The 27,015-nt window shown below is 41.5% G+C and overlaps 3 protein-coding genes across 5 annotated transcripts; 2 read left to right on the top strand and 1 right to left on the bottom strand.

Annotated features, from left to right (window-relative positions):
• ltb4r (leukotriene B4 receptor) lies at nt 1-4,252 on the top strand. Of its 3 annotated transcripts, none has more exons than XM_073475083.1 (4): nt 1-104; nt 924-1,428; nt 1,748-2,024; nt 2,606-4,252. In XM_073475083.1, the coding sequence occupies exons 2-4, from the start codon at nt 935-937 to the stop codon at nt 2,990-2,992; spliced, it is 1,158 nt and encodes a 385-aa protein (XP_073331184.1). In that variant the 5' UTR covers nt 1-104; nt 924-934; the 3' UTR covers nt 2,993-4,252. The 3 variants fall into 3 exon arrangements, with proteins under 3 accessions (XP_073331184.1, XP_073331183.1, XP_073331185.1); XM_073475082.1 differs by having other exon boundaries at nt 896-1,428; nt 2,606-4,249; XM_073475084.1 differs by having other exon boundaries at nt 65-104; nt 878-1,428; nt 2,606-4,249.
• Nucleotides 4,253-6,962: 2,710 nt separating this feature from the next.
• On the bottom strand, nt 6,963-11,525 carry LOC141004096 (kelch-like protein 22). Its single transcript, XM_073475593.1, has 6 exons — nt 10,793-11,525; nt 9,609-10,051; nt 8,681-8,923; nt 8,342-8,592; nt 7,580-7,750; nt 6,963-7,491 (listed from the first exon to the last, which is right to left on the bottom strand). Exons 1-6 carry the CDS (start codon nt 11,523-11,525, stop codon nt 6,963-6,965), a joined length of 2,370 nt encoding a protein of 789 aa, XP_073331694.1.
• A 3,462-nt stretch (nt 11,526-14,987) lies between these two features.
• Nucleotides 14,988-25,835, top strand: slc12a10.1 (solute carrier family 12 member 10, tandem duplicate 1). The gene is made up of 27 exons (XM_073475592.1): nt 14,988-15,169; nt 15,514-15,670; nt 15,820-15,951; nt 16,089-16,164; nt 16,510-16,605; nt 17,127-17,266; nt 17,412-17,522; nt 17,658-17,769; nt 18,117-18,247; nt 18,330-18,414; nt 18,916-19,073; nt 19,169-19,276; nt 19,529-19,652; nt 19,863-19,964; nt 20,101-20,256; nt 20,385-20,484; nt 20,696-20,807; nt 20,945-21,079; nt 21,706-21,812; nt 22,085-22,167; nt 22,286-22,354; nt 22,610-22,714; nt 22,874-22,985; nt 23,442-23,528; nt 24,006-24,138; nt 24,250-24,317; nt 25,697-25,835. Exons 1-27 carry the CDS (start codon nt 14,988-14,990, stop codon nt 25,833-25,835), a joined length of 3,120 nt encoding a protein of 1,039 aa, XP_073331693.1.
• Nucleotides 25,836-27,015: the final 1,180 nt, after the last annotated feature.

The following is a 27,015-nucleotide window of genomic DNA, read 5'->3' as shown; positions in this document are numbered from 1 at the left end:
ACAGTCAAAGCACAGACAGAAGCTGGGGAGGTAGGAGTGGATCAAGCAAGGTGATCTGAGTGGATTTACCGTTGCGGCTTTCAAAAAGAGATCAGCAGTTGAAGGTCAGTGTTTGAGTTTTATTTAAATACTTTAATAACAAAAAATTCTCGATTTTCACATTGAATTTCCTCCTGGAGGTCGTAGAGTGTGGCTGTTTTAACTTCTTCAAGAAGAAGGAACTCAAATCTCAGGAGGAGTTTTTAATGATTTTTTAAAATAAAAGTTTAAAAAAAGTTCTTAAATTTGATATTTAAAAACAGCTCATGAACATTTTATGAATACTGGTGAGTTATATTTTGCTTTTTTAACATAGATACTGCAGCTTTGTGTCACACACCTGTGTTCAGTACAGATTTATTCAGCACATGTTCCTGATGTCACATCAACTCTGATCTTTCGAACTTAGAAAATAAAACTCAAAATTTGAAGTGTTCTGACATATTTGGTCAGAAAAGACCATAGACAAAATGCAGGAAATTAAGCAATCAGTCTTTTGTAATAAATGTTAATATGTCAGTGCGTAATTAGACAAAAGTGTTATGTAATTTTCCATTTCTTTGCTGCACAAAAATCTTTCGCAATAAACATTTCACACTTTTCTCAAGGAACTTATGAAGATATCAGTGACCGTATCAGTTACTATCATCGCCGCAGAGACAGGCCTTGACCTCTCATATGCTTGTTTGATAATTAGTCTACAGTTTTGTCTACCACGGTCCACAAAGCTGATAAAAAACAACATATATGTTGTGCAAAGTTTCACACCTTTGAGACACAATCACCTCTCACAAACGTTAATACAACATATCCTGTTTCCTGCCTGTTTGTTTGAAAGGTTGTGTCAATTTCACAGTTGTCAAAACCAATCTCGCCTTCTTCAGAGGATTTCCTGATGGCATCCAACGTCACCACCACCACCTCCTCCCAGCACCCTGCCTCCTTCTCTATGCCCATCTCTGTCTCAGCTCAGGCCGGCATCGGCATCCTGACCCTGGCGTTTTTGCTGGGCTTCCCCGGGAACCTGTTTGTGGTGTGGTCAGTGCTCTGCCGGGTGAAGAAGCGCTCAGTGACCTGCTTGTTGGTGCTGAATCTCTCCGCTGCGGATGCTTTCGTGCTGCTCAGCGCCCCATTTTTCCTGCGCTACCTGGCTGGAGGCCGGGGCTGGGAGTTTGGCTCGGCAGCGTGCAAGCTGGTGCATTACCTGTCGAATGTGAACATGTACGTGTCCATTTACCTCATCTGCCTGATGAGCATGGACCGCTGGTTGGCGGTGACGAGGCCTTTTTTGTCCCAGAGAATGCGAACCAAGCGTTCCCTGTTGATCCTCCTGCTGGGGATCTGGGTGTTGGCCTTCGTCCTGTCGCTGCCGATGCCTTTCTACCGCAGGTGAGACTAAATTTCCGTTGTTCCTTTGACTTTCTAATGGCTGCTGCGTGGCACGTTTCCCATGACGGTAACTGGAGTGAAGTCAAGCAAACTAAAGATACAGTTTATGTATTGATATGGCTTTTTCCCTTACTCAACATGGCAGTAGCACCAGCAAGAAAGAAATTCAAAAACAACAGGGCTGATTAGCTCTTATAAATTAATTAAAACATGAATAACATTTTTTTGCAGATTTGACTCAACGCGATCTTTGGTCAGTATATTTGGAGCCAATTTAACCCTTTTTTTTCGGCTATTTCTTCTTCTTCTTTTCTGACAGTAATCTGAAGAAGACACTACCAAACAACATCACTCTGAGCTTTTGTGTCCCGTACCACTTCCGCAGCATGGGTCACCAGGTCTTCCAGTACCTGTTTGAGACCATCATGGGCTGCCTGGTGCCTTTCTCCCTCATCAACACGTGTTACTCCTCCGTCATCTGCCGCCTGCAAAGCGCCAAGTTCCAGCGCAAGGGACAAGGCAGCCGCCTCATCCTGATGATCATCTGCGCCTTTGCAATATTCTGGCTGCCCTATCACATCGTCAACATCATAGAGGTGGCTTTTGATTTAGCTTTGTTCTGACAGGATCACACGTCACTGTCTTTAAACCTGCAAAACATCTGTCGCAAAATAGAAACATTTCTGCTGTCGGATCGATTTTCATATTAAAAGACCTGTATTTAAACTCAGTAATTAAGGGTGAATCTGAGCTTTATCATCAAGAGGAACACAGCAGGAGAAGTACAATATCTCCAGGATCTAGTTCAAATAACACCCAACTGGTTGGAACTACTTCTCCTTCCGCTTATTGCACCATGATGCAAATTACACTGACAGGGAGTTGATATTGATGATGGCTCGTGTGTGGAGCTTTTTCAGTTCTCAGAATAGCAACAACATTGTCTGTGATGTGTGCAGGATGACTCTGAGGTATGACTGTAACACCACAAACCTTGTTAAGATTTGAGATTTAATCACAATACAGGATATGATGAGGTTACACAGCTGCATTATCGCAAATCACAAACTAGGACATAATCCTCCTTTTGCTCAAAGCATTTATTGTGAAACAGGGGACCTTTATTTGCTGTTTCCTCCCTTCCTCTAACCTCATTCTCCCCGTCTCCTTCCCCAAGGTGGTCGGTCTGCTGCAGGGCAGCGAGTCAGTGATCAAGGCTGCCAAGACAGCCCGTCCAAATGTCACAGCCTTCGCTTACTTCAGCAGCGCCGTCAACCCCATTCTCTACGTGTTCGCCGGCAGCTCCCACATCCGCCAGGCCGGCATCAGCTTCATGGGCAAGCTCTTCGAGGCCACCAACTCCGAGAGCAGGTCCACGTCTACCTTCACCCGTAGCGGTCGCAGCAGCTCTTCACCGGATGAGAGCTCTGTGCTGCACACGCTGTCGACCAAGCTGGGGAAGCCTTTCAAAGGCAAGAACAAGGAGAGGAACAGCAGTGTGGCGGGCAAAGAGGTCAACGTGCCTGAGCTCAAGACTCTGGCCAGCGTTGACCAGTTAGAGTAGCGCTTTAGCTATACACTCCTAACCCACGCCAGTTGCCTTGGACTACTTTTCTGTATGAATCAACACAGGGGGGATTTTGTATGTTTAAGCTTTTACTTCTGTTAAACATTAGACAGTCAGTGTCGCCCTATCAAGTCATAAAATCACCACACTGTCGACAGAACCCTTATCTCATTCCTAGGAGAAGAAAGGCTGTAGCTTGTTGGTCAAATCTCTTTGGAGATTGTGTGTACTTCTGTATGAATCGATTTAAAGAAATACTCTCCTAAATGACTGAAGTAGATGAGGACTTGTTTTAAAATTAAAAAAACTACTAAAAAACATAAAAAGGCTCCATCCATCCCAGTGGATCCCAAATTGATTTGAACAGATTTTATTCATGCCCCTTTTAAAGGCCCCATCTACTTCAGTTGTTTAGGATGATGCTGCGATGCTGTTTCACTGTGAAGCTCCAGAAATGTTTGGTGGGCTACGAAACTTTCCATCAGCATGGGGGCAAGTAGATAAAGAGTGAATTTTCATTTTTAGGTGAGCTTATCCTTTAAATTTGTATATTAAAAAGGGAAATGGCTGCAGATTTAAGCAATGCTTGCAGCATGGCATGTTGCTCTGACAGTTGGTGAGTTGGGTCCTGAAATCTGGAAATATCTCAACAACTACTGGGTGGATTGTCATGAAATTTTAAAATCTTGGTCCCCAGAGGATGAATCCTAATGAGATTGTCAGAGGGTCAAGGTTGCACTAATCCAATGAAATAACATTTTGTACAGACATTCATGGTGTCCAGATGACGAATGGCCGCTAGTATCACCATGAGTTTGGGAGATGAATTGATCACCATGAAATATGACAGGAATATACATGCTAACACGCTAAGCTAAGACGGTGAACATCTTAAGCATGATACCTGCTGAACGTCAGCCTTCTAGCATTGTCATTTTGAAAATGTTGCCATGTTAGTATTAGCATTTAGTTCAAGTAAAGCCTCACAGAGCTGCTAGCTAGGAAGACTAAAATCACATTCAAACATTGTATTTTTCTAATTAAACCATTTTTGGTGAAAAAAATCTACAAACTAGTCATGATTCGTTTGTATATTTATAAATAAAATAATATGTTAAAAGCCTAAAACTCTGTGTGGCAGTGAAGTATGCATAATCTAAGTTATGTAAATTATTATAATTTTCATTTAATCGTATTGTGTATGGTCATTTGTCATTTGTTGTCAAAATGTGTTGAATTTAATAAAGCTTTTTTAATAAAATAAAAGTGCATTTCTTTCACAAGAGGTCGGTAGGAAGTACATGAAGTACTGTCCTAGTCAAAGATCACTCACATGTTCAGCACGAACAGAACATTGCGAGAACACATTTCATCAAAGTGTCCTTCCCTTCACTCTATTTCATCCACTGTTTCATAACACCTGACTGAAACTGCCGAGTTACAACATTTTATGTGGTCGCTCCCCTGCAGAGCTAGATTTCCTGTGAGTATCACAGGGCGAAAAGCAAAGAATCTTACAGGAAACATGACTCATATTAAATTGATGTCAGGACATCTTGAATGAGACCATTCTGTGGACAGAGACATATTACAGGATGATGACAAAATGCTTCCCCATCAGTCTTATCTTCATTGACTGGTGACTCAGTAAGAGGGGAAAATCCCTACTTATAGTAACCGAGAGGCCTCCTGCCACAGATGTTTAATAAGACTCTTACAACCATTTAGAGTTGTTATAAACCTTCACATACTATCATACATTTCAAGCCTGAATGTTCACTCTCGGCTGAAACTTTCATGTTGACGCCACCTGATAACAACTTTTAACTCTCTCCCACAGAAAACACTGCTCCTGAAAACGCCTCGTCAGTAGTCCCGCCTTTAATTCTGTGACTTTGTGACATCACACTATGTCACCATGTCACACATTTGCATAATTTATGCCTACATTCACGGTCGAAGTGAAGCTAACTGGAAACCAAAAACAAGACAGAGCCGACTCGAGACACATCAAAGGGTGCTGGCTCAGGCGTGTGCGAGCTGACCAATCAGAGCAGACTGGGTATTCAGCGGGGGGGGGGGCGGCCTTAAAGAGACAGGAGCTAAAACAGAGCATTTCAGACAGAGGGGGAATACAGTGCTGCTGTATGAGAAAACTGACTTTTAGCATTAAAGCATGTTCTAGTCGTAACCCAAAGTAAAATGATGAACCTGAAAATGAGCATAATGTGGCTCCTTTAGACCAAACCAAGATCTTCTCCTAAACTTAACCAAGTAGTTTTGGTGCCTTTACTTTGAAAGGGTAACTTGGCATGACCACTAAATGTAGCTACTGTTTGAATCACTGACTTTAGAGTGTTGTCCTTTTGAGGACATCATGTTCAAAGAGAAAAATGAATGCAGGAAGACAAAGAGTCAAAGAGCAGCAGGAAAATAACACACACACACACACACACACACACACACACACACACTCAGTTCTAACGAATCACTGATGACAGGAAGCATTAACATTTCAAATAAATAGGACAACACTGTTCTGCAAAGAACATTGTTTCAATGCTGCGGGTTACGTGACCTCATTTATCGTCCTACTGACGTGTTGGGGGTTACAAAAAATAAATGTGTCACATATTTGGAATTTCTTGAAAATTTTTGAAAAGTCACCTAATTTCATTTGATGTTGGTCCCCTCTACCTTTATTTAATTGTTGATAGTATCACTTAAGTATGATTTAAGTTGATAGTATCACTCAAAACTCTTTCTTTTTCTTAATTGGGGTTATGCTGATGTTCAGAAAGCTTTGGCCTCATTCAACATCCGACCCTGCCAACCTTTCTTCCCACATCTTTCAAACTCTACGCCTCCAGTTTGTACTGCAGGCTTTCTGTTATAAATTTAAAGTTTTAAGCCTTGGCAGGTGTAACCACGATGACATCACGACAAGATCACTGAGGGTTACTTACTCAGAATTAAGGACATCTTTCGAACCCATGAAAGACATTACACAACTGTTTTTACAGAGTGGTTAATGCTTTTAGTGAAGTGTTTACTGACTTTCATATGTGGAGTTCCCCTTTAAGGTCTGTCTGAGGTATTTTATACAACTATATGACAAGATCGTAAGGGAAAAAAAGGTGGGAAGCTAAATGCAACAATGGTTTTCTGTTAAACATGTTGTTCTTGGGCCAAGTGTTTATTTTAAAATAGTACTTTTATACCGTAACCATGGTGTGATTCTTAAGGAACGTGAACATTTTCTCCTCTTTTTGATATTTTAAAAATAATATATCAAATGACGACTTGAAAACAATGTGATGAATCTAAAGAGAAATATATGCTGAACTTTAGCTTTATTTGCTTGACTGTGGGTTTTTTGTTTTCGCTGTTTAGCTGTTAGCGAAAGAGCGAGACGTTTCCCTCAGGACTTGGTAGAGACTGAAAACGGAGCTTAAGCAGAATTTATATTGAAAGACGAACCAAATGAATGCCAATGTTGCTTCATAGCTGCGAGATGTGAATGAATGATGATTGAACCACTGCTGATAAAAAGACGTGTTCGCAACTGTTTCCTGCTGCTTCCAACGGGAAGAAATGACCCTTGAACAGACAGTAAAACATTAAGAGAGGACAAGGCAAAGTGTGAATATTGTATATCTAAATCTAAGCAGTAGTTGGTTAGACTATGGGGCGCCCCTTGCCCTGGTAACCAAGAAAATGGAGGCGAAGCTTGTTCTAGTTGTGTCTGTCTATCCTGAGCTTTATCGGACAGAAACTACTATAACAGAGGCAGAAAAGTCCATTTGTGGGAGCAGATTTTCCGAACACAGATTGTTGTTGGGGAGCGTTGTGCTTTCATCACCCTATGCACTGTAAGCTTGTTATTAGCTCCAGCTTCATCCAGTGCCTCCAGGTGCTGCTCTGCTAGAAAGAAACATTAAAACAACCAGTGCTGGAACAAAAGACTTCAGTGCACATCAACAATGTCAGGAAGTGGCAGGGAGCAAGCTGCCAGATCTGTGTATGGGTGCGGCATAGCCCCCAGGTTTTCCCAGCACCCCTCTATGGGGTCATAGCGATGCACCCACTTGGTATCCCTTGCTGTGCTCGCCGAAGACCCTCCCACCATGTACAACCGTCCATCAAGCACAGTTGCCCCTGGCGACAGATGAGGTCGAGGCAGGGCGGGGATGGAGGACCAGGAGTCGTGTGTAGGGTCGTACAGCTCACAGAGGAGCTGGTCTCCGAAGCCCATCCAGAGGGGATGCAACCCCCCAGCTACCACCAACCCCCTCCCCAAGGCCAACATGATATGGCCCGCACGACCCGCTCCGACAGTCATGGGCGCTCTGGTGGAACAGCCTCGGGAGGGATGGTAGTGCCACATGTAAGGAAGGCAGCTCTGGTGGGGGTCACAGCCTCCAGAGACGTAGATCTGCCCGTCCAGAACGGCTGCAGCGTGGCCGCAGACAGCTGTGTCCAGAGGGTGAGCCCGCCTGCAGGGGAGGAGACCGCGGCAAGTACTGCATCAGAGAAAATTGATATATGACGTATACTGTTTACATTATAGTGCTTATACTGTACCTCCAGGTGTTCTCCTCAGGAGTGTAGCACTCCACAGCATCCATGTAATGGCTGTCATCAAGGTTACCACCCAGGGCGAATACCTTACCGTCCAATGAAACAGCAGAAAAGTAGTCCCTTTCACACAGCATGTCAGGTAGTCGTTCCCATTTACACTGAGACAGATCAAACCTGCAGAGAGGACGAGAGTGACACGTTCACAGAGTTTGTGTAGGAACAGCTCTGATGTCACACATGGAAAGATGGTTCTGACTCATAATTAGCCACAAAAACACCTGGGAGACACAAGAATCATCAGTTGAGAGGTGGTGTTGTGTCACGTTGTACCAATAAAATCAAAACCCGAACAGCCGATTTGAAAAAGAAAAGTCATACACCAGCTTTGCAGCAAGGTGTTGCATCATATGTGTGAAACAGACCCCAGTCCTGTAAGCGCGCATGAGTCAACCCTACCTCGCCCCCAGGCCAGGAAAACAGAAAGCACTCTCAAGAGACAAACAGCAACACCTTTAGCCAAGTTTCGAACATGCAGGCACACCAACCCTCCTGCAGTGTCTTAATCTTTTTATAGTACAAGTATCTTTAAAGTTCTTCCTGTAATTGAGAAGATGTTCTCGTTCAACCGGTCTTCCAAGCATGGACACACAATAATAACAGCATGTCATCGAATTGAAGTATGAGTATCGACTAATCCTAGTTTTCTTATTTTGCTGCAGGAGAGACTTTATTACAAATTTGAAATACTTATATATTAAAATATACCTGAAGGCAGACTTGAGGATATCAAGTGCTCCGTAGTACTTGCGTCCTCCCAGAACATACAGATTGTTGTTGAGGACACAGACACAGTGTCTGAACCGAGCCGGTTCAGGGATCTTGGCGAACTGCCTCCACTCTATGTTTCTTATTAGACCTGGTCCACGGTGGAACTGCTGAGCGAACCACAAGGTCCGGCTGGGAACCCTCTTCATGAATTCATCATCCACAGTGTCCCCACAGACCAGAACCAGGACCTAAACCAAAGAATGAGAGATTTATAGTTATGTAAATCTTAAGAAAGTAATATGATTAGAAAATGTGCAAGGTAACTATTGTGAGTACCTGGTTTGGGGTGCGGGGTCTGCATTCAGGCCCTCTGTACTCCCCCTCCAGGAGGCTTCGGAGCACCTCCAGTGACCCTCTGGCCCTGGAGCTCCTGTGGAGGAGGCTGCAGCTCAGGGCCTCCTGAAGCTCAGAGGAGCTGAGGAGCGGGAATCGGACATGGTGGAGCAGACTTGGCATGAGTGGGAGTCTCTCTTTAGGGTTGTCCTCTACCCAGCTCACTACTGCCCTGAACACCACTATCTGAGTATGAAGAAGGGAAAAGCATGAAGCTTTACAGGTTTAAAAATCGGCATAAGTCGGGATGATACATGGATACCCAGGGGTTATTGATGATATGAGGATTGTGTAACTGTAAATGGTTGAAAAAGTCAGTTCCAAGTTGTTTTTAGAAGACTTGTTTTTCTCATTAACAGTGTTATTAAATTTAAAGGAGATCCTTCAGTTTCAGATGCTGTAACCAGGAACTTTTGCCTGCTGTAGGGTCATTCTTGGACATATCACTAGATGGCGCCAAAGTAAAATATGCCCTATAGGCATATATGACCACAGGAGGGTGAAACAAAGTTGAATGACTGACTTTAACAAACAAGAGTTTGCTGATGCTATCGTGCAGACAATTCAACTTGGATCCTTTTTTTATTAGTTGCTTCGCCCATAATTGTTAATGATTGATAACATTTGTGAGTTACAGGCCATTAACTTCCCAAATAAGTTTACGACCCACTACTTCAGTAGTTTGTAGAAAACTTCTCTTTTGTGTCAATGAACTCACAGATTCCATGAATTAAATCTTTTTACAGCTACCTGTAAGCTCATCATGTATGTTTAAACGTAAATATTTAATCTGCAAGTTCCTACAGCTGTCAAATCAATGTAGTGGAGTAAAAAGTAGGAGGTTAATCTGCCAAACTCCTGGAAACATTACCTCACTCTCTACACACAATGAGTCCTTCTCAAGCCACTTGCCCAGGAGGGAACAGGGGACGTCTTTGAACTTCTCCCCTGCAGAGAGGCCCTGGAAGTGGGCTAGGATGTACTCCTCTGCAGCCTGCCCCAGCTGGACCAGCCCATGGGTCTCGGCAAGGACCAGCACATCTAGACAGCTGCTTTCATCCATTCTTTTCCACAGGAAGTCGATGCACAGCGAGAGCGCCCCCTGCAGCTGGAACTGACACAGTGCATCTATCAGCTCCCAAATCTGGCTCCAGCCCAGTCTGAGCTGACCCGTGTAGATGAAGCCCAGGATGGATTCAATGACCCGGGATGGCACACCTCGCAGGCACACCACGTCCTCCGTGGACTCCCGTAACCCTCCGCAGAGCAGCGCCCGGAAATAGTCCCCACCTGCTGCTAACACCACACGGTGTGCTGAGAGATAACAGACAGATAGACACACAGGATGAGAAAAAGAGGCACGGAGAGGGAACAAATGGATGGTTTTGTTCACCAAATCTACTCCAGAAATGCCTTAAATGTCTTTCAGCAGGACTGGACCCAAGCCACAAACTGTGACGCCACCCAATGACAGCCATCTGAACAATACGTGTACACCTTAATCACCAGCGTATCTCATACTGCACACGTACAGACCATTTTCCACTTCAGACTAAATTCTTTACATTCCTTTTATGACGTACGGTTAAAAGATAGGATGCTTTTGGCATTTCTTTGGCACACGTTGGGTCAGCCTGCGTCACGGCATGCAAAACATCCACCGAGCAAAAGGAGTGACTCACGACTTATCCTCTCACACTCTTGCTTATCAGTGACACTACTTTTTTCTCCTACCTGCAGAATCAACAACTGATGGAAACGAGATTATGAACTATTCTGGGAAAGGGTGACAGACAGGGAAAGATACAGTCCAGGGGTGTTGGTGCACCAGGAATAAAATAACACAGGCTGGCAGCTGTGGAATGTCATGTGTTGTACTTAATAGTTTTGAGGTGCTTGTTTTTCTATTTTAAGCTGCTTCATACTTTTCTACTCTACTACTTCTTTGAGGTAACAATATCAGTCATAAAAATGTAGTTTGTCATTAAAGCCATTTGGACAAACAACCAATGCTGCAGTTTTTCTGGTGACGGCAGTTAGGAGAACTTCTTGTACCTGAGTATCTCTCTCCGCTCTCTGCTTGTATTGTGACGTCACAACCAACACCTCTCTCCCACATGTCCTTGATGATGGCCAAGCTCCTCTCTCTCTCTGCGGCTGCAGGTGTTGCGGCCTTTGTCGAGCACCTTTCCCTCAGCCTGTCCGTCTTCAGACACCTGCACGCGTTCAGCACCTCCTCCATCACCCCCTCTTTACTCAAGTCCACGACAACGTCTCCACAGTACGCAAAGTCCAGAACAACCCTTAACCCAACTGGGGTCAAACGATGGCTTAATTCATCCACTCCAAGTGGTCCAGGTTTTTGTTTTGAGCCAAAAAATGCATCAGGGGTTTGACTGGCAGCTGCCAGCACAAGTCTGTGAGCCTGGAAGGAGTCTCCTTGGAAGGGAAATATGCAGTCCAGGAGTAGTTTTTCCTCTTTAAGTCTATGTAGGTGAGTGAAGAGGGTGTCTGAGTGAGAGGAGAGGGTGTAAGGGATGAGATCTAGGTCTTTGGGGAGAGATGACAGGGGCTTGTGATGAAGGTGACGGGCTTTAGAGTCTGGCACGTGCTTTAAATTTACATCAGCGCCACGTTTTTGGTTTTGGAGGTGAGTTCTTGGTGGTTCACTTCCTCTTCTTTGTCCAACTCCACTTCTTGTCATTCCTCCTTTTTTTGGGTCTCTCTCCATAACCGGCTGCCGTGTCACCTGGCCAACTCGCTCGTCACGCTGCAGACGACCAGACATTTCCTGTGAGAGTATTATGGAAAGAAAGGAGGGACAAAAAGGGAGAGGCAAGATAAGGAAAGAACAGGGACAGTAGGGAGGAACTGTCAATGCTGCAATCCTAGAAATTTCACTCATCAGACATTGATTGCCCTTGTGACCCCTGAGGTGTCTTTAAGCTTTTAAACTTCACCTACAAAATGATCTGTAAACAGTGTAATTATGACGGAAGCTCACAAGTTCAAAAGGAAACAGTCACTCTATTGCACAATCCTGATATTTCACGAAGGTCAAGGAATATACAGTTCTGTAATTAAAAATATTCGAAACACACTCAGTATTTCTACAATTTGCCTGCTTTGAGACACCAGCACCTCACAGTCTGTTCTACTAAGTGAAGTAAACGGTTAATATCTCATTTTGGAGCAAGACTCTGCGTAGAAACTTACCTCAGTGACTCCTCAACCAGCGTGGGTGTAACGAGCGACTTTGACCAGGGCACAATGGCATTGTGAGCATGTAGGGTGCAGGAGGCAATGGAGCAGGTTTAATAATAGCAGGGTGCTGGCACTATGCATAATACACTGTAAGAAGTTTCCACCTTTACAGAAGTGACGCGCCGTGGAGGCTTAAAAGATTATTTTTCGGAGACCACTGGGAAAATGTGTGTCAGATTTCATTATTTTGTTAAGAAAACCCACTGAGTCAAGTTTTACAGATAAGGAAATAATGTATGTTCAATTCAATCACACATAATCTATATGTAATGCAATACATATTACATATTAAAATAAAAAATTGCAAGGCATGAGATTGATTAAATAACTAATAACACTAATAATTTTTTTCTACAAAATGGTCTTTTACAATAAGGGAAGTCCAAACTGAAGAGTTGGCTAAGATGAGAAATAGACTGGTGTACTATTTTTAGTGTGTCTCTTGTGAAAGCAGAGGAAAACCTGCAGTTTGTCATGTGCATCAGTGACGTAGTAAACATACTAAATCTTGTACAGTCAACAGGTGACAACTGAGTCATCTAACAAGAATGCATCAGTTCTGTTGCATCATTAACAAGTTGAAACTATGTACTGTCTTTTTTTGGTTACTGTTGTATCTGGAAAAAAGAAGTATCAATTTTGTAAGTTAATTTGAATTAAAAAAAACAAAAAAACATTTATCTTTGAGAAAATTGCAATAACACTTATTTTAGTCGCATTTTTTGAGCATCATCTTGTCATTTGATGTCTGTGTTCCCATCTACACAGCACCACCAGCAGCAAAGTATTTTTAAAGGTTTTATTCAAAAACACATCTGGCACACAAACGGACATGCTGGCAGTCTGGCTGAGAGCGGAGAGAGGAGAGCCCACAGGAAGCGGATGGAGCTGGCATTTAACGTCTGGTTTGGAGGCTGGACCAATCAGCTCCCTGGACAACCTACACTCATTCACTCAATTAACCAAACACACCTGCAACCAATCGCACACACACTCAGGTAACACAACAGAGGGGCATTACAGCACAGGTTTATACGACCTCTGGGGTCGTAACACTAGTAATAAGTTGGAAACAAATATTGGCAGCAAAAACTTTAGCTCTGATAAATGTCACTAAAAAATTTATTTTTATTCTCGAAACAATTTTGCTAAAGCGTTGTTTCAAGTCCCAAAATGTATATTTTTAATAAAAATGTAGTCGTTTAATACATAGCAAATTTATGGATTCAACTGTATGAAATTATCTCTCGTATCTATCTTTTTTTAGTGCACATGATGATGAGGTGTGTGTGTGTGTGAGGGGGAGTTAGGAAGCTGAGGAAGATGGGAGGAGACGTCATCTACCTCAGTGAAGGTATAAATGTGAGGCGTCGCAGTGTGAAATGAAAGAAGGTTCAGTTTTCATCTGGGATAGAAGAACCTGTGTGAGTACTTTATCTGTTTATGCCATACATTTTCTACATCACATCATAGTGCTAAAATGGTTTCATGCGTCAGAATCATTAAAAGGTTTATTCATATTTAAAATGTGTATTATGATGACTGTTGATACTCACTTTCCTTGTACCGTTTGACATCTTACAGGCTTTATGTACAGAAACCAAACACCGACTTTTTATTACAATATTATGACCAATATATTGAGTTAAATACTTTAATACTAATACCTGATACTAATATTTGCCATAATTTATAACATAGCAATTTGGTCTCACTGGACAGAAATGATGGATGAAATACTGGGCCGTGCACTACTTCATATGCGGGTGCATTGTAGATGAGCTCAGTATGGCTCCCACACGCTGCCTCTGCATCCAATACTTATTTTAATTATTAATCAGCCAAACAAGACTTTATTTTATCTTTATAAATCAATATCAGAAATGAAAATTGTGTAAGTTGACATTAGGCTCGACCTGAAGGTTGTTTTCCTAACTTTTTAAAACAAGATGTAACAAATATATACATAGATGTAAATTTACTGAATTGTTACTTACGGTTAGGATAATATTAATCATGCGCCATCAAGTAGCAAAAGCAAAGTGGATAAATTAAATCACAATTCACAAAAGTAGTATAAACAAATATAGAAATATATATTCTTTGAAAACATAGACTTGAACATCATAATCAATAATTTCACGATGTGTTTCATGATTCCCAATCCAGCTATCTGAGTCAACATCAGACCTATATTCAAAATCAGTAATGCATCAGTGAACCTCTAATTTAAAGGAGCCTTTTCATTTTTCCCCCCTTTTCCTTCAGTGTTACATAGGTTCTTATGCATGTAAAAGATCTTAAATGTTAAAAAATCTGATAAATTGCCTCAAGTGATGTCACTTGAGTCATCGTCAGTTGGAGATGAAGACGAGTTTGAAAATGAAAAAATGTGGGCGTGCAACGATAAAAAGATGTGATGGTCTCGGCTTGAGGCTAGCAGCTAGGGGCTACATTAGCCACTGCTAGCATAACACACCAAAATCTCTACTGGAACTGTGAATGTTCAAGTTGCATTGTGGGTAATGTAGGTGACAGAGAAAGAAGATGAACGTCCAACAGTGTTTTGACTGCAATGCTAAATCTCTGCAGTACTCTTTTAACAATGAATCAGATTAACGCAATATTTGTAACGCAAAAGGAGCTGCTCATACTGACAAACCTACAAAAAAAATATAGTGCACAGTCTATACATTCGTTTTATTTAAGATGAAAATATGTCAGATGTTATGTTTTCAGCTCCTTCCACTGCCCCCTGGTGGCAAAAAATGAATGAAGGCAGCTTTAATTGAACACTAGATAAAAAATGGCACTGACCTCAATACACATAATGTCCCTTTTCAGTTTTTGTAGGAGTCGTGACCATCATTTCTGTATCCGCAAGCTTTCTAAAACTAAGTTTAAAGATTAAGAAAACAATCCTAAAAGACGCTAACATTTAATCAGCCCTTTACCCCATATTAACAGGAATCCGTACGATTTGCTGATGGGGCAGATCACATCTAAGCGTGACGGGTTGGTCCCAGGCGTTCTCCCTCGTGTTCGCTTCTCGACCGGTGAGGAAGGACCTCCCAGATACTCTTCACAGCATTCGGACGCCAACAGCCAGCAACAAGATGGCAACCTCCAAGTTCCTCCAACCATTGTTGTATCTGACGCGGATTCAAGGTTTGTATTGTTCTAGTGATCATTTCCAAATCAGATTTTATTTCTGTCAAACATATTTAGCTCAAAACACAGTATCCCATTATTACATAAAAAACTGCGATTGCTGAAAAAAAAAATATAATTCAGTGTGTTCAAAACCATGCCTATACTCTAAATGGTTCAACACCAGCTTTAAATTTACTTTGGCCTTGACTGGGAAAGGCATTTAGGATAATTTTACATACATTTCCAGGAATAAGATCAGGTTAATTGCACTGTACTCTAGCGACATCTAGTGAAATGAACTGCAGCCCATGACAATTACAGATTATCTTCATATTTGCTGTTGAACTCCTACTGAACAGTGTATCTGAGTGCCAGGGCTCAAGGATGGAGGTGCGGCGATCTTCCTTCTACAGCACTTTAGACCTGGTGCCACAGCTGGAGCATTACGCCAGCACACTGCCACACGAACGGACGAGGAGCCGACCGTCTCTCGAAGCTCTCCGCAGGGCATCTGACGTGAGTTCACAGTTCAAAGAAACTTGCATCATCGATCTTAGCAAATCACACTGTGTATAAACCTCATGTTTTTAATGTAGTCTGTACCTATATCTTACATCATCTATAATTTGTCTACCTCTTCTGTGTATAAAATGTGTTTTTCTCAGGAGGTGGAGGTGGAAAACACCACCACAGACTCTGGAGGTTGCAGCCTGCCAGTGACAGACACTGGGAATGAAGAGCCACAAGCTCATGAGGAGAAAGCTCCGGTTAGATTTGGCTGGGTGACTGGAGTCATGGTGAGGAAGGCTTTTTTTGTATTTGAGTGTACAACATGGAAAAAAATCTTCATATTACCCTCATTAGATTGTTTTAAAAATCACAGTAAAAAAAAACACTCACTAAGCGGGTTTTTACTGAACTTTTGTCAACACAGGTTCGCTGCATGCTGAATATTTGGGGAGTCATCCTCTTCCTCCGCCTGTCGTTGATCACTTCTCAAGCAGGGGTTTGTAAGTTATCACGTCGCTCATTCATCCATCCAGTAGACCATTCTTATTCTTCTGTGTGGCTCCTTGTGGGTGTAACATGCCAAAGCCTCACTTTTGCCCTCTTACATGACTTTAAAACCTGAAGACTTTGGGGAACATTGGAAAAAAAATAATCCTGGAGGTGAAAGGCATAGAACATTTTCCATTTATGTGATGACATTCACATAGACATAAGGTGGTTGTAACCCAAGGATGTCTTAAACTACAGAAAGTTAAACAGGTGACACCTGTTCCAGGGTACAATGAACAGTGATGTGACTATTGGTATCATAGTTCTGGTGACTACCTTTATTTGTCTCATCTCAGTGTTGACCTGGCTTATTATCCTGATGTCGGTGACGGTGACCTCAGTAACTGCACTCTCCATCTCTGCCATAGCCACCAACGGGAGGGTGACGTCAGGTCAGTCACTTCCTGTGTCTCTCAATCATTATCTACCAATGAAAAATATTTCCTGTGTTAACATTTTATTTAGACTTACCTTATACGTTATAAATGTAACTTTAAAGCAATATTATGCAACTTTTAACTTTAAAATAACAGCTTCAGAATCATTTTTGATAGTACAGTGTCTTGTAATAGGGTGAATGGTGTCTCTGTCTCAGCCACTCCGCCCCCTATCACTTATTTCTGCACTATGTAACTTCACTGAGAGGGTAGGAGCACAGCGTTACATACAATATACATAACACTGTTATGACGTTATGAGTTTTGTTTGTAGTTAGCACCTACATTACGTCTGACAAATTGTTACAGACCTGGGTTTGTATTTACGACATTGGTGTTGCACTCAGAAGGACAAAGGAAATAAAAAAATGCAAATATATAATAAGATAATTATTCAGTTATTCCTCCATCTACAGTGTTCTGTGGTGACAACCTTGTCTCTGTGTCACTTTTTTGTGGTTGACCATCAATCCCAGGTGGGGCATATTTCCTGATCTCCCGCTCCCTGGGTCCTGAAATTGGTGGACCGATTGGGATGGTCTTTTCCTTCGCCAACGCTCTGGCATGCGCCCTCAACACCGTTGGCTTTGCAGAGGTGGTCCGTGATCTATTGCAGGTGTTTATTTGGCTTCAACGCTCTAAAAACATATATATGATATATTGTTTTACATAACCAATGTCTACCCAGAACTTAGATTGTATACACACATTTTTTGCATTTGGTTTGTTATATATGTGTGAATAATTCCGTGCTAATGTAGGAGTTTGGCGTTGTCATGGTCGACGCAGTCAACGATGTCCGTATCGTGGGCGTGGTCACAGTGACTATTCTTCTGCTCATTTCATTGGCTGGAATGGAGTGGGAGTCCAAGGTGGGCACATCCTGCCACATTATCAATTTATTTTTTGGAGTTGGCCTAAAAATCTACTTACCGCTCACTAACTTGTACTTTATATCTTACTTTGTTTCGTTTTTTTCTTCTCTCTTATTTGTCTCCATCTCTCAGACACAGATTTTGTTCTTTATCATTCTCCTGGTCTCCTTTTCCAACTACTTGGCAGGAACAATCATCCCTCCCAGTGTAGAAAAACAGGCCCAAGGCATCTTTGGATACAGAAGTGAGTTCACGCTCCTCAGAATAAGCTACCGCCTTTAAATTCAGCAGCTGTGTAAATAATTCATGTAGAAATCATTATTATTATTATTATTATTATTATTATTATTATCATTATTATTTTAAAGCAACATTATTTAGAAAATTCAGACATCTGTTTTACTTAATCAAGGCCATGAGCAAAGAAAAGTTTACACATTTCCAATTATTTTGTCTTTGTCACCAGAAAACTATTTTCTAAAGCCAATGGTTTAACTAATTGTCATTGTCACTAATGTTATTATCAGTTTTAAAAAATACAAAATACATTCTTTAGTGGACAGTTGACTGCTACTTGTTCCCTGTCACCAGGTGAGATCTTAGTATCAAACCTGAAACCAGACTGGAGAGGACCAGAAGGCAACTTTTTTCAGATGTTTGCCATTTTCTTCCCCTCTGCCATCGGCATCCTTTCTGGAGCCAACATCTCTGGAGACCTTAAAGTATGAGGAGAAAAAGTTCTTATATCACAGCTGCCTAAAAGGACAACAAGAATGATGACTTGTGTATTATTTCCTGTTGCAGGACCCTGCTACTGCTATTCCCAAAGGGACCCTTATGGCCATTTTCTGGACAACATTCAGCTATCTCGTTATTTCTGTAACTGTTGGTAAGCATTTAACAAGCTTGTGTTTAGAATTTATTTGCTTTTATTTGATTGGTTTAATTATTAGAACTGGCAGGGATTATTTGTGGTGCTGAGTACTTCAGGAGGACAGACGGGAGGCATGGGGGCTGAGGATTTATGACTCATGATAAGGGCAGTGTCATCAGCGTACTTGATGAGTGGGAGAGGTTGATGGGCTCGAAATGGTAGAAAAGGGAGGTGTGACTGTCTTTGTGACATCAACAGTTCATGATATCACACAGGAAGTTTAATTGTCATTCATTTTATAAACAAGTAGTGAATGACTTGCACATGAACATGCACATATTTGCTTCTTGTACAGCCACTTTTTTGTGGCTTTATTAGATAGGAAAGACGGAGAGATGGTAGGATGCAGGATGAGAAATGGCCACAGATCAGCTTCAAACCCTGGGCTGCTGTTGCACAGACACAGCATCTGTAGATGGGGCACAGTGTAATGTTTTCATCTTTATTCTCCTCCAGCGTCATGTGTGCTGCGGGACGCCTCTGGTAATATAACTGACATTCTGACTGGAAACATCACAGAAGGTTGTGTGGGTTTGGGATGTCACCTTGGCTGGAACTTCACCGAGTGCATCCAGTCGCAGACTTGTAAATACGGTCTGGCCAACAATTCAAAGGTACCAGGTCTTTCATTGTTCCTTAAATGTTGATATGTATAATCGGTGTTCATATACCTGAACACAGATATATTAATGATGACTACTCCAACCAGGTCCTGGGCCAAATTTCAGGCTTCTACTACCTCATCACTGCAGGCGTCTTTGCAGCCAGCTTGTCATCTGCCCTCGGCTTTCTCATCTCTGCCCCTAAAGTCTTTCAGGTGAGAACCACAGCCACACCCTGATGATAAGATTCTTGTCACATCTATCTAAATCATTCTTTTATTTTAACAAAAATATACCATTCTTTTGTAAAAAGAATGGTTAATTTTTGGTAATGTTTTTAAACATTGTGAATGCATGATAGTCCTCCTGAGTATCATGATGAAAAACATGATGTATAAATGTAGTAAAGTCTAACATGATGCACATTTTTTGTTTTATAAGTTTACATTTTCTGCCTTATCTGCCAGTGTCTTTGCAGAGACAATTTATACCCATACATTGGATTCTTTGCAAAGGGGTATGGGAAAAATGATGAGCCACTGCGGGCCTATTTACTCTGCTACGTCATTGCTGTTGCCTTCATTCTCATTGGTGGGTGTGATCTCATACGTGGATTATTGATTCACATATTTGCTTAATTATACTAATCTCTCTTTACAAACAACTGTGTTTTCTTGTTTGAATGATTTCATTTGTATGTAAAGACAAAACAGTTCAAGCAGTTTTCATTTCAGTTTCCTTCAGTTTGTTTGCTCTGGTTTTGTGATGTGTTTTTGATTTCTCTCTCCTGCGTTGTTACAGCTGAGCTGAACACCATCGCAGCCTTGATCTCCAACTTCTTCCTGTGTTCCTACAGTCTCATCAACTTCAGCTGCTTTCATGCTTCAATTACCAACTCCCCTGGTGAGTTACCCGCTTACACACTACACTACAGCCAACACTACTACTGGAAGATGGCCTTTTGCCAAGCTGCCATATTGTGAGTTTTGCGGTTATGCCACCAGAAAGCCTTGTATTTCTCACTGTTGCTCCCCTTTAGGTTGGAGGCCGTCATTTCACTACTACAGTAAATGGACAGCTTTATTTGGAGCAGTGATCTCTGTGGTGCTCATGTTCCTGTTTACCTGGTGGGCCGCTCTCACCACTTTCTGTATCATCTTCTTCCTGTTTGGACACGTCAACTACAACAAGCCAAGTAGGTCCAAGACAAATGATGTAACATGGCCTGAATTAAAGAGTAGAATAAGACAGAACTGTGTGATTTTTCTACCTGTCTTAGTTCTTTCATAGTTTCCTCACTTGTGTGTGTCTTGACATCCACAGAGGTAAACTGGGGCTCATCAGTCCAGGCAGGTACATACAACATGGCTCTGTCATACTCCGTCGCTCTGTCTGGTGTTGAGGATCATGTCAAGAATTTCAGGTGAGTGACCAAAAATCTGATATATTATGCATCAATAATCCCTCTATCACACGTGCGAGAACACACTAATATTTTTTTAGCTACCTTCGAATTCTGGCCACATTTCACAATTTACACCTTCAACTACAATTTAATATTATTCTTCTCATTCAGTAGTGCTAAGGGATTATCAATGGTGATAGTTTTGATTTATGCAGTAACTCTCTTTCAGACCGCAGTGTCTCGTCCTAACCGGGCCACCAAACCAGCGACCAGCCCTGGTGGATTTTGTCGGCTCCTTCACCAAACACATAAGCCTCATGATCTGTGGAGACATAATCATGGTCAGTCAATCAGTCTCAATAATTCTCTTAAAGAGAGAGGATTTATATTGTTGTGTTAAAGAAACTATCATAATTCTTAACACTCTTTTATAAATCTCCTTGTTATGTAATGATGTTAATGAATGACTCCTCTATAGGCGGAGGACAGGCAGAGTCGGCCTCAGGATGCCACGGATTGGTTGTTGAAGTGGCTGAACCAGAGAAAGGTGCGCTCCTTTTATACACCTTTCACTGCTGACAGCCTCAGACTTGGAGCCCGACACCTGCTACAGGTAAAACAACTCATATTTGAACAGTTTTTAATCTCAAGCTTCAGTTGTACAAAGCTCATTTAAAGGGAATTTATCTGGTTTTAACACAAGTTATGCAATCTCACCCTTGCAATTTTGGCTGATTGTAAATACTGTAGTTTGCTTTAATGCACACAGATAATTTTTCACCCCTTTTGTATCACTTCTCTGTTTTTACTTACAATGTGCTTTATTTGTATTTTATTAAAGGTGCTTTATGTAAGAATGGACCACCTGTCGAATTAGAAATAAATAGGGGGTAGCATATCACCAGAATAACCGCTAACTGCCGCTAACTGTGGCTGCCGTTCGCTAGTTAGCTCAGTTAGATGTGGAGCTGGCAGTCTGGACTTGGACAGCTCGGGAGTGTTGTTGTTTACACTGCTAGCACAGGCGCTTTGGTCCGGGATGGGTCGAGGCTAGCTGGTTAGCATGCTAACGTTAGTATATATCTTTGCAACACAATAAATAGATGTCATAACGTCAGAACTGTTATTTACATACGGATACTTGATATTTTTTAAATGTTTTCAATTAAAAGTCTTACATATTGCACCTTTAACCTAAGACTTAACGATTTTGTTCCTATGTGGCACTTTTTTTTCGAGGCTTCTGGACTTGGCAAGCTGAAGCCCAATACCCTGGTCCTGGGCTTTAAGGCAAACTGGAGGGACAGTTCGCCCGAGAGTATTGAAGATTATATCAACACCATATAGTAAGTGTAGTTAGAGAGAATTGTAGGCTTTTTCAGTTTTACCAGCATTGAAGTATTACACAGCTCTCTGTAGTGTGAGGAAATAATGCAAACTTTAAAAATTAAGCGTTGCTTTGCTAACTGGCTAACTATTTTATGCTGATTCACTTTTGTATTCTATTTTTTTTTAGGTAGGTGTACCTAATAAACTGGCAACTGAGTGTATAACGCTAATGCTTCCTTAACAAAATATGCATAACTTACTCTTCTTCTCTTGCTCTTCTTTTCTCTAGTGACACCTTCGACTCCAACTTTTGTTTGTGTATCTTGAGGATGATGGACGGGCTGGACATCTCTGACCAGTTTCATTTTGAAGGTGAGAAATCCAGATGTTGTTTGAATTTTCTCTGTGTACCTACCTATAACATCCCATATTTATGTAAAATTAAACTTGAAGCAAAACACTGCTGAAGGATGTGATGTCTGTCCTGCAGTGAACCAGGGCTTTGAGCATGACGAGACTGTTGAAAACGATGACCAGCAATCTCCTGAGAGGGAATCAGGTCAGCACTTGCTGTGTGCACACATACAAAGTGCAATATTTTGAGGACCTTGTATCGACTTGCATTCACTCCTGGTGAATTAGTAGTGCTGTTAAATTTTATACAATCTGCATTGTAAAAAAATCCATTTTAGCTTCTGTGCACTCTTTTATCACCATTATCAAATATCATTCAAACATTATTCTAATTACTGTAGTCAATAATTAATAATAGATATTAAAACATTACTGACTCTTCGCTCTTCTTCTGTTACAGCTGACGACTTATCTGATAAAGGCGACAGTGATCAGATCAAAACAGTGTTTCAGAATGACCAGGGGAAGAAGACCATCGATGTCTACTGGATAGCTGATGATGGAGGTGAGCAAAAAGAGGGGTTGAATCTGACGAAACAATCACCGAACACGTGATGAAGTGCCCTCTCGGGTGCCCTGCCAGTGTTCTCTCTGTGTGAGCTGGTGCCCTTCTTATTTTCTCTCTTTCATAGCTGCAGTGTTCCTCTTCTTCTTCTCTTCTAAGGTCTGACTCTGCTGGTGCCATACCTGCTCACCAGGAGGAAACACTGGCACCGCAGTAAGGTCAGGGTCTTCATCGTGGGTGACGAACAAAACATGGAGGAAGGACGCAACGAGTAGGTTTGCTCTGTTTCTTTAAGTAATTGTAGTAAATATAACGTACTCAGGAAAAATAATAAGTTAACTTTTCTCACATTTCCTGTGAGCACAAGATAGAGCACACCGAGAACATCATAAAAAGTTCTTGGTCATATACCTTTTCTTTTCCTAATTGACAAAATTTGTTCATAGTGCGTCTCTCTACAGCAAAGTAATTTCATTTTGGGCAAAGGTAAGGAGTCCTTAATACTTAATTTGGACCATAATGATCTCCTTTTTCCCAGTTGGGTCTGTTTTTTAAACCAGGTAGTTTATATTGAATCCTATGTACTTTTCAGGTTGTTGGATTGTATGTTGTACTATTTTGCACCATACGTAAAATTTCAGTTCATGGACACTTTTCTGTTGCAGCACAATCTGGTGCATGATGGTTCATGGAAACTGATTTGCTCAGATTTCGTTGTTTCTTGTAGGATGATCGCTCTGCTGAAGAGGTTTCGTTTGGATTTTAATGATGTTACAGTCATGACGGACAGCGAGAGGCGCCCACATGACAAGAAGTATGTCCGCAGAGTTCACACTATGTGCTTACAACTGAACAGCTCCTGATACAGGAAGGCATCAGTCTATTATGACAGGTTGCCATTTCCAGCACCTTGCACAAACACAAGCTTTAGGTGTTGAAGAACATTTAAAATGGCATTTGATTTTGTCCATCAATATTCCCACGGCGGCAATTTTCCTCTGATATCTAGCTTCACGTAACAGAAAAAAACCTCATTTTAGGTATGAGCTCCTCATTTTGTCATGGTTCTGTCACATTAACTCTCCTCCATGTTTGTTTTTGTTGCTTTCATGCAAAAGTCCTGCCTGTGTCTGTGCTGTGTGGATCCTATTTCACAAAAACGTGTCCATTATAAAGGATCAACAGACACTTTGTTAAACTTTCTCAAGTTTTTTGTAATTTCAATAGATTTTTTTTTTTCAGTCCTTCAAGGCTCGCTGACTTTTGTCCCTTTGTTTTTATTGCTTCTCAGCCTGAGCAGGTTTGTTGACAGTGTCGCCCCCTTCAGGCTGTATGATGAACAGGACGGTGTCTCACTTCAGGAGCTGAGACAAAGCACCCCGTGGAAAATATCAGACAAAGAGTTTGAGGCCTTCAAACCTAAGGTTTGTCACACATGTGCAATGACATTCTGTCCCATTAGATGTCTTCCACAGAGAATAACCTCGATGTTTATTTGAGGCCCATCAGTTTATTTGTTGTTTCCCCCTCTACAGTCTGAGAGAAAAGTGAGGCTGAATGAAATCATCAGGAGGAATTCACAACACGCTGCTCTTGTGCTTGTGTGAGTACCACGTTTACATCATTTGTTCAGGTCAGGATATAACAGTTTAACGAACATGATATATAAAGGCTCATTAGATTCATAGCAAATAGAGCTAATTTAATGAACGTGGAATAGTTGACGTCCTGCACTTTTGACTTCGGTAGGATGTCTCTAAAAGTTAAGTGTTGAAAGGTACAGTCAAAAGTTAACTAAAATAATTATCAGAATGTGAATAAACAGAAGATTAGCATGCTAACCAGCTAGCCACAGCTCATCGTGGTCCAAAGCTCCTGTTCCAGCGGTGAAAACACCAACACTCCCAGAGCTCCCAGTCCAAACTGCTAGCTGCACAGCTAACTGAGCTAACTCGCTAAGGGCAGCTACAGTTAGCGGTTACTCACGTCATATGTTGCCCCCTATTTGTTTTGGATATGAATCTGAAAGGTGACCACTTCTTACATGCTGCAACTTTAAAGGGTAAGTTCACCCAAAAATGAAATGTCAGTCATTACCATACTTACCCCAACGCCGATGGATAGTTAGGTGAAGTTTCGTAGTCCACAAAACATTTCTGGAGATTCACAGTAAAACAGTGAACTGAAGCAGGTGAAGAGTTGTTTTAAAATGTAAAAAACAAAAAAAAGAAAACAACCAAAAACACATTAAATGGCTCCATTTAGCTTGTCAGGCATAATACAAGTCTTTGGAAGCCCCGAGATCTCAAATGGATTTGAAAGGACTTCAGCTTGTGCACTTCAGAACGAGTGCACGCTCAAGCATTTAGCTTAGCAGCTAGAGTGAAGATTTCAGCAAAAAAAGGGAAATAATGCCTTTTTATATACATAAATACGGCACTGTGCATGTACAACTCTCAACAGAGATGAGGATGAAGCGGGATGTCTCACTCCTTAGCTACTTCCATAATCAGTACTTGAAAAAAAACGATGTGTATAATTCAGAATGTGATTGATTAAGATTTATTTACAATATATTTAAAGTTTTACGTACTAAACATTGATTTTTGTATATGAATTTTGGGTATGTTGTTGAAAGGCTCAGTGGTTTACAAGCAAGGATCGGGCGTGGTTCACCACTTACTGTCTTGGGGATCAGGGTTGTAGGTGAAAACATGTTTACAGGCCTCTCTGGCAGAGATGAAAAGCTAATTGTTGTCTGATTTCCACTGGGATGCAAATTATTTGCAAGGCGCCACCAGACCATGGCTATTTCCAAAACAGCCGTATTGATATAACAGGAAGAGATGTGAGAGATAAGTTTTTTTCAGGTTGGCTGCAAACTCCAGAGGCACTACTTTGTTAGTATCATTTTTGGATAAGCAGCGTTTGTTCGTCGTATACCGTTTTGCTATGTTCATGTAAATGTGATGGATTTTCCAGGAGCCTTCCTGTGCCACACAGTGACTGCCCCAGTGCTCTGTACATGGCCTGGCTCGACACGCTGACCTGTGGCCTCCGCTGCCCTGCTGTGCTGATACGAGGAAACCAGCAGAACGTCCTCACTTACTACTGCCAGTGAATGTTGACTTACAGGGATGGATACAGGGACAGTAAATGAAAACAGTACCCTGGGAACTAAGAGAAAAATGCCACATAAACCCAATCAGTGAAAGAAAATTTGTGTTAAAATAGCCATTATTGAAGGAAAGAAGTAAAACATCACTATAACAGGTAATTTCAGTCTTTTGAGAGATAATGCATTGTGTACAACAATGTTCAAACCCAGAGAAATCCACAAGTTTACTCAAGGTAACGGCATTTCATTAAGTGGCAGCTGCTACTTCTGGCATAGGGAAGTCAGCGAACGAGACTAAACTCAAAATGATTAAAGCTTTAATTACCTCGTCTGAGAACATTTGAGCCAGAGTTATTTATAGAGTGTTCATCTGCTCCAAACAGCCAGCTCTCATTCATGAAGTAAAGTACATTTCCCCTCCAGCTCCAGGCAACATTACAGAACATAAACATCTGAAAATGGATCAGCTCTGCAGGATAACTGCAGCAGTCAGGCTGATAGACAGGAGTGAAGATAAATCCACTTTATAATCCCAAATGTTTTAAAGTAATCTCTGAGCTCTCCTCCCGTCGGTAAGGTTTCCGGATCAGAGCAGAATCCGAGTTACTCCGGGTGTTCACTCTCCAGAGGGTCCTGCTCTAATCCAGACTCTCAAGCCGGCTTCAAGCAGCTGAGCAGCAGCTCTTGCACCCAGCTCCGCCCGGTCCTGTTTTGATACAGAGCCCCCTACTGAAAGAAGTTACGTATTGTAAATTCAAAGTTTGTACTGGCATCCCACAAGGGTCTCTTGGTCCTCTTTTTATTAATTCTTTTAGAAACAAGCTTTAGTAGTGTATTTTTGTAAGATTCGCTCAATTTACAAAGCTTGAGATGCTTATTAAAAAAATGACTGCCATTTTATTTGAATCTCCTCGTTAAAAGTATGAAATTTATGCCTTTTATCTCAATAGCACAACAAATCAGTGAAAGGTAGCACACATAACATGTGCTCTGCTTTCTGCCAACGGATTTTGTAGATGCACGCAAATGAAAAGTCATGCCACGCAACACCTGTCTGTGATGATGTAAAATAATGATGTACCAAGTATCAATCTGAAGTAAACTATGAAGTAAACTAGTGAGTGTCTATTGTAAGAGTAGTAGGGATTGAGTAAGAGATGGAGGGAGCCTCAGGTACTTAAGT

This window comes from Pagrus major, chromosome 10, assembly GCF_040436345.1.
Source record: "Pagrus major chromosome 10, Pma_NU_1.0".
Taxonomy (NCBI): Eukaryota; Metazoa; Chordata; class Actinopteri; order Spariformes; family Sparidae; genus Pagrus; species Pagrus major.
The sequence above is the reverse complement of the archived record's forward strand: the minus strand, read 5'-3'. Positions and strand labels throughout refer to the sequence as shown.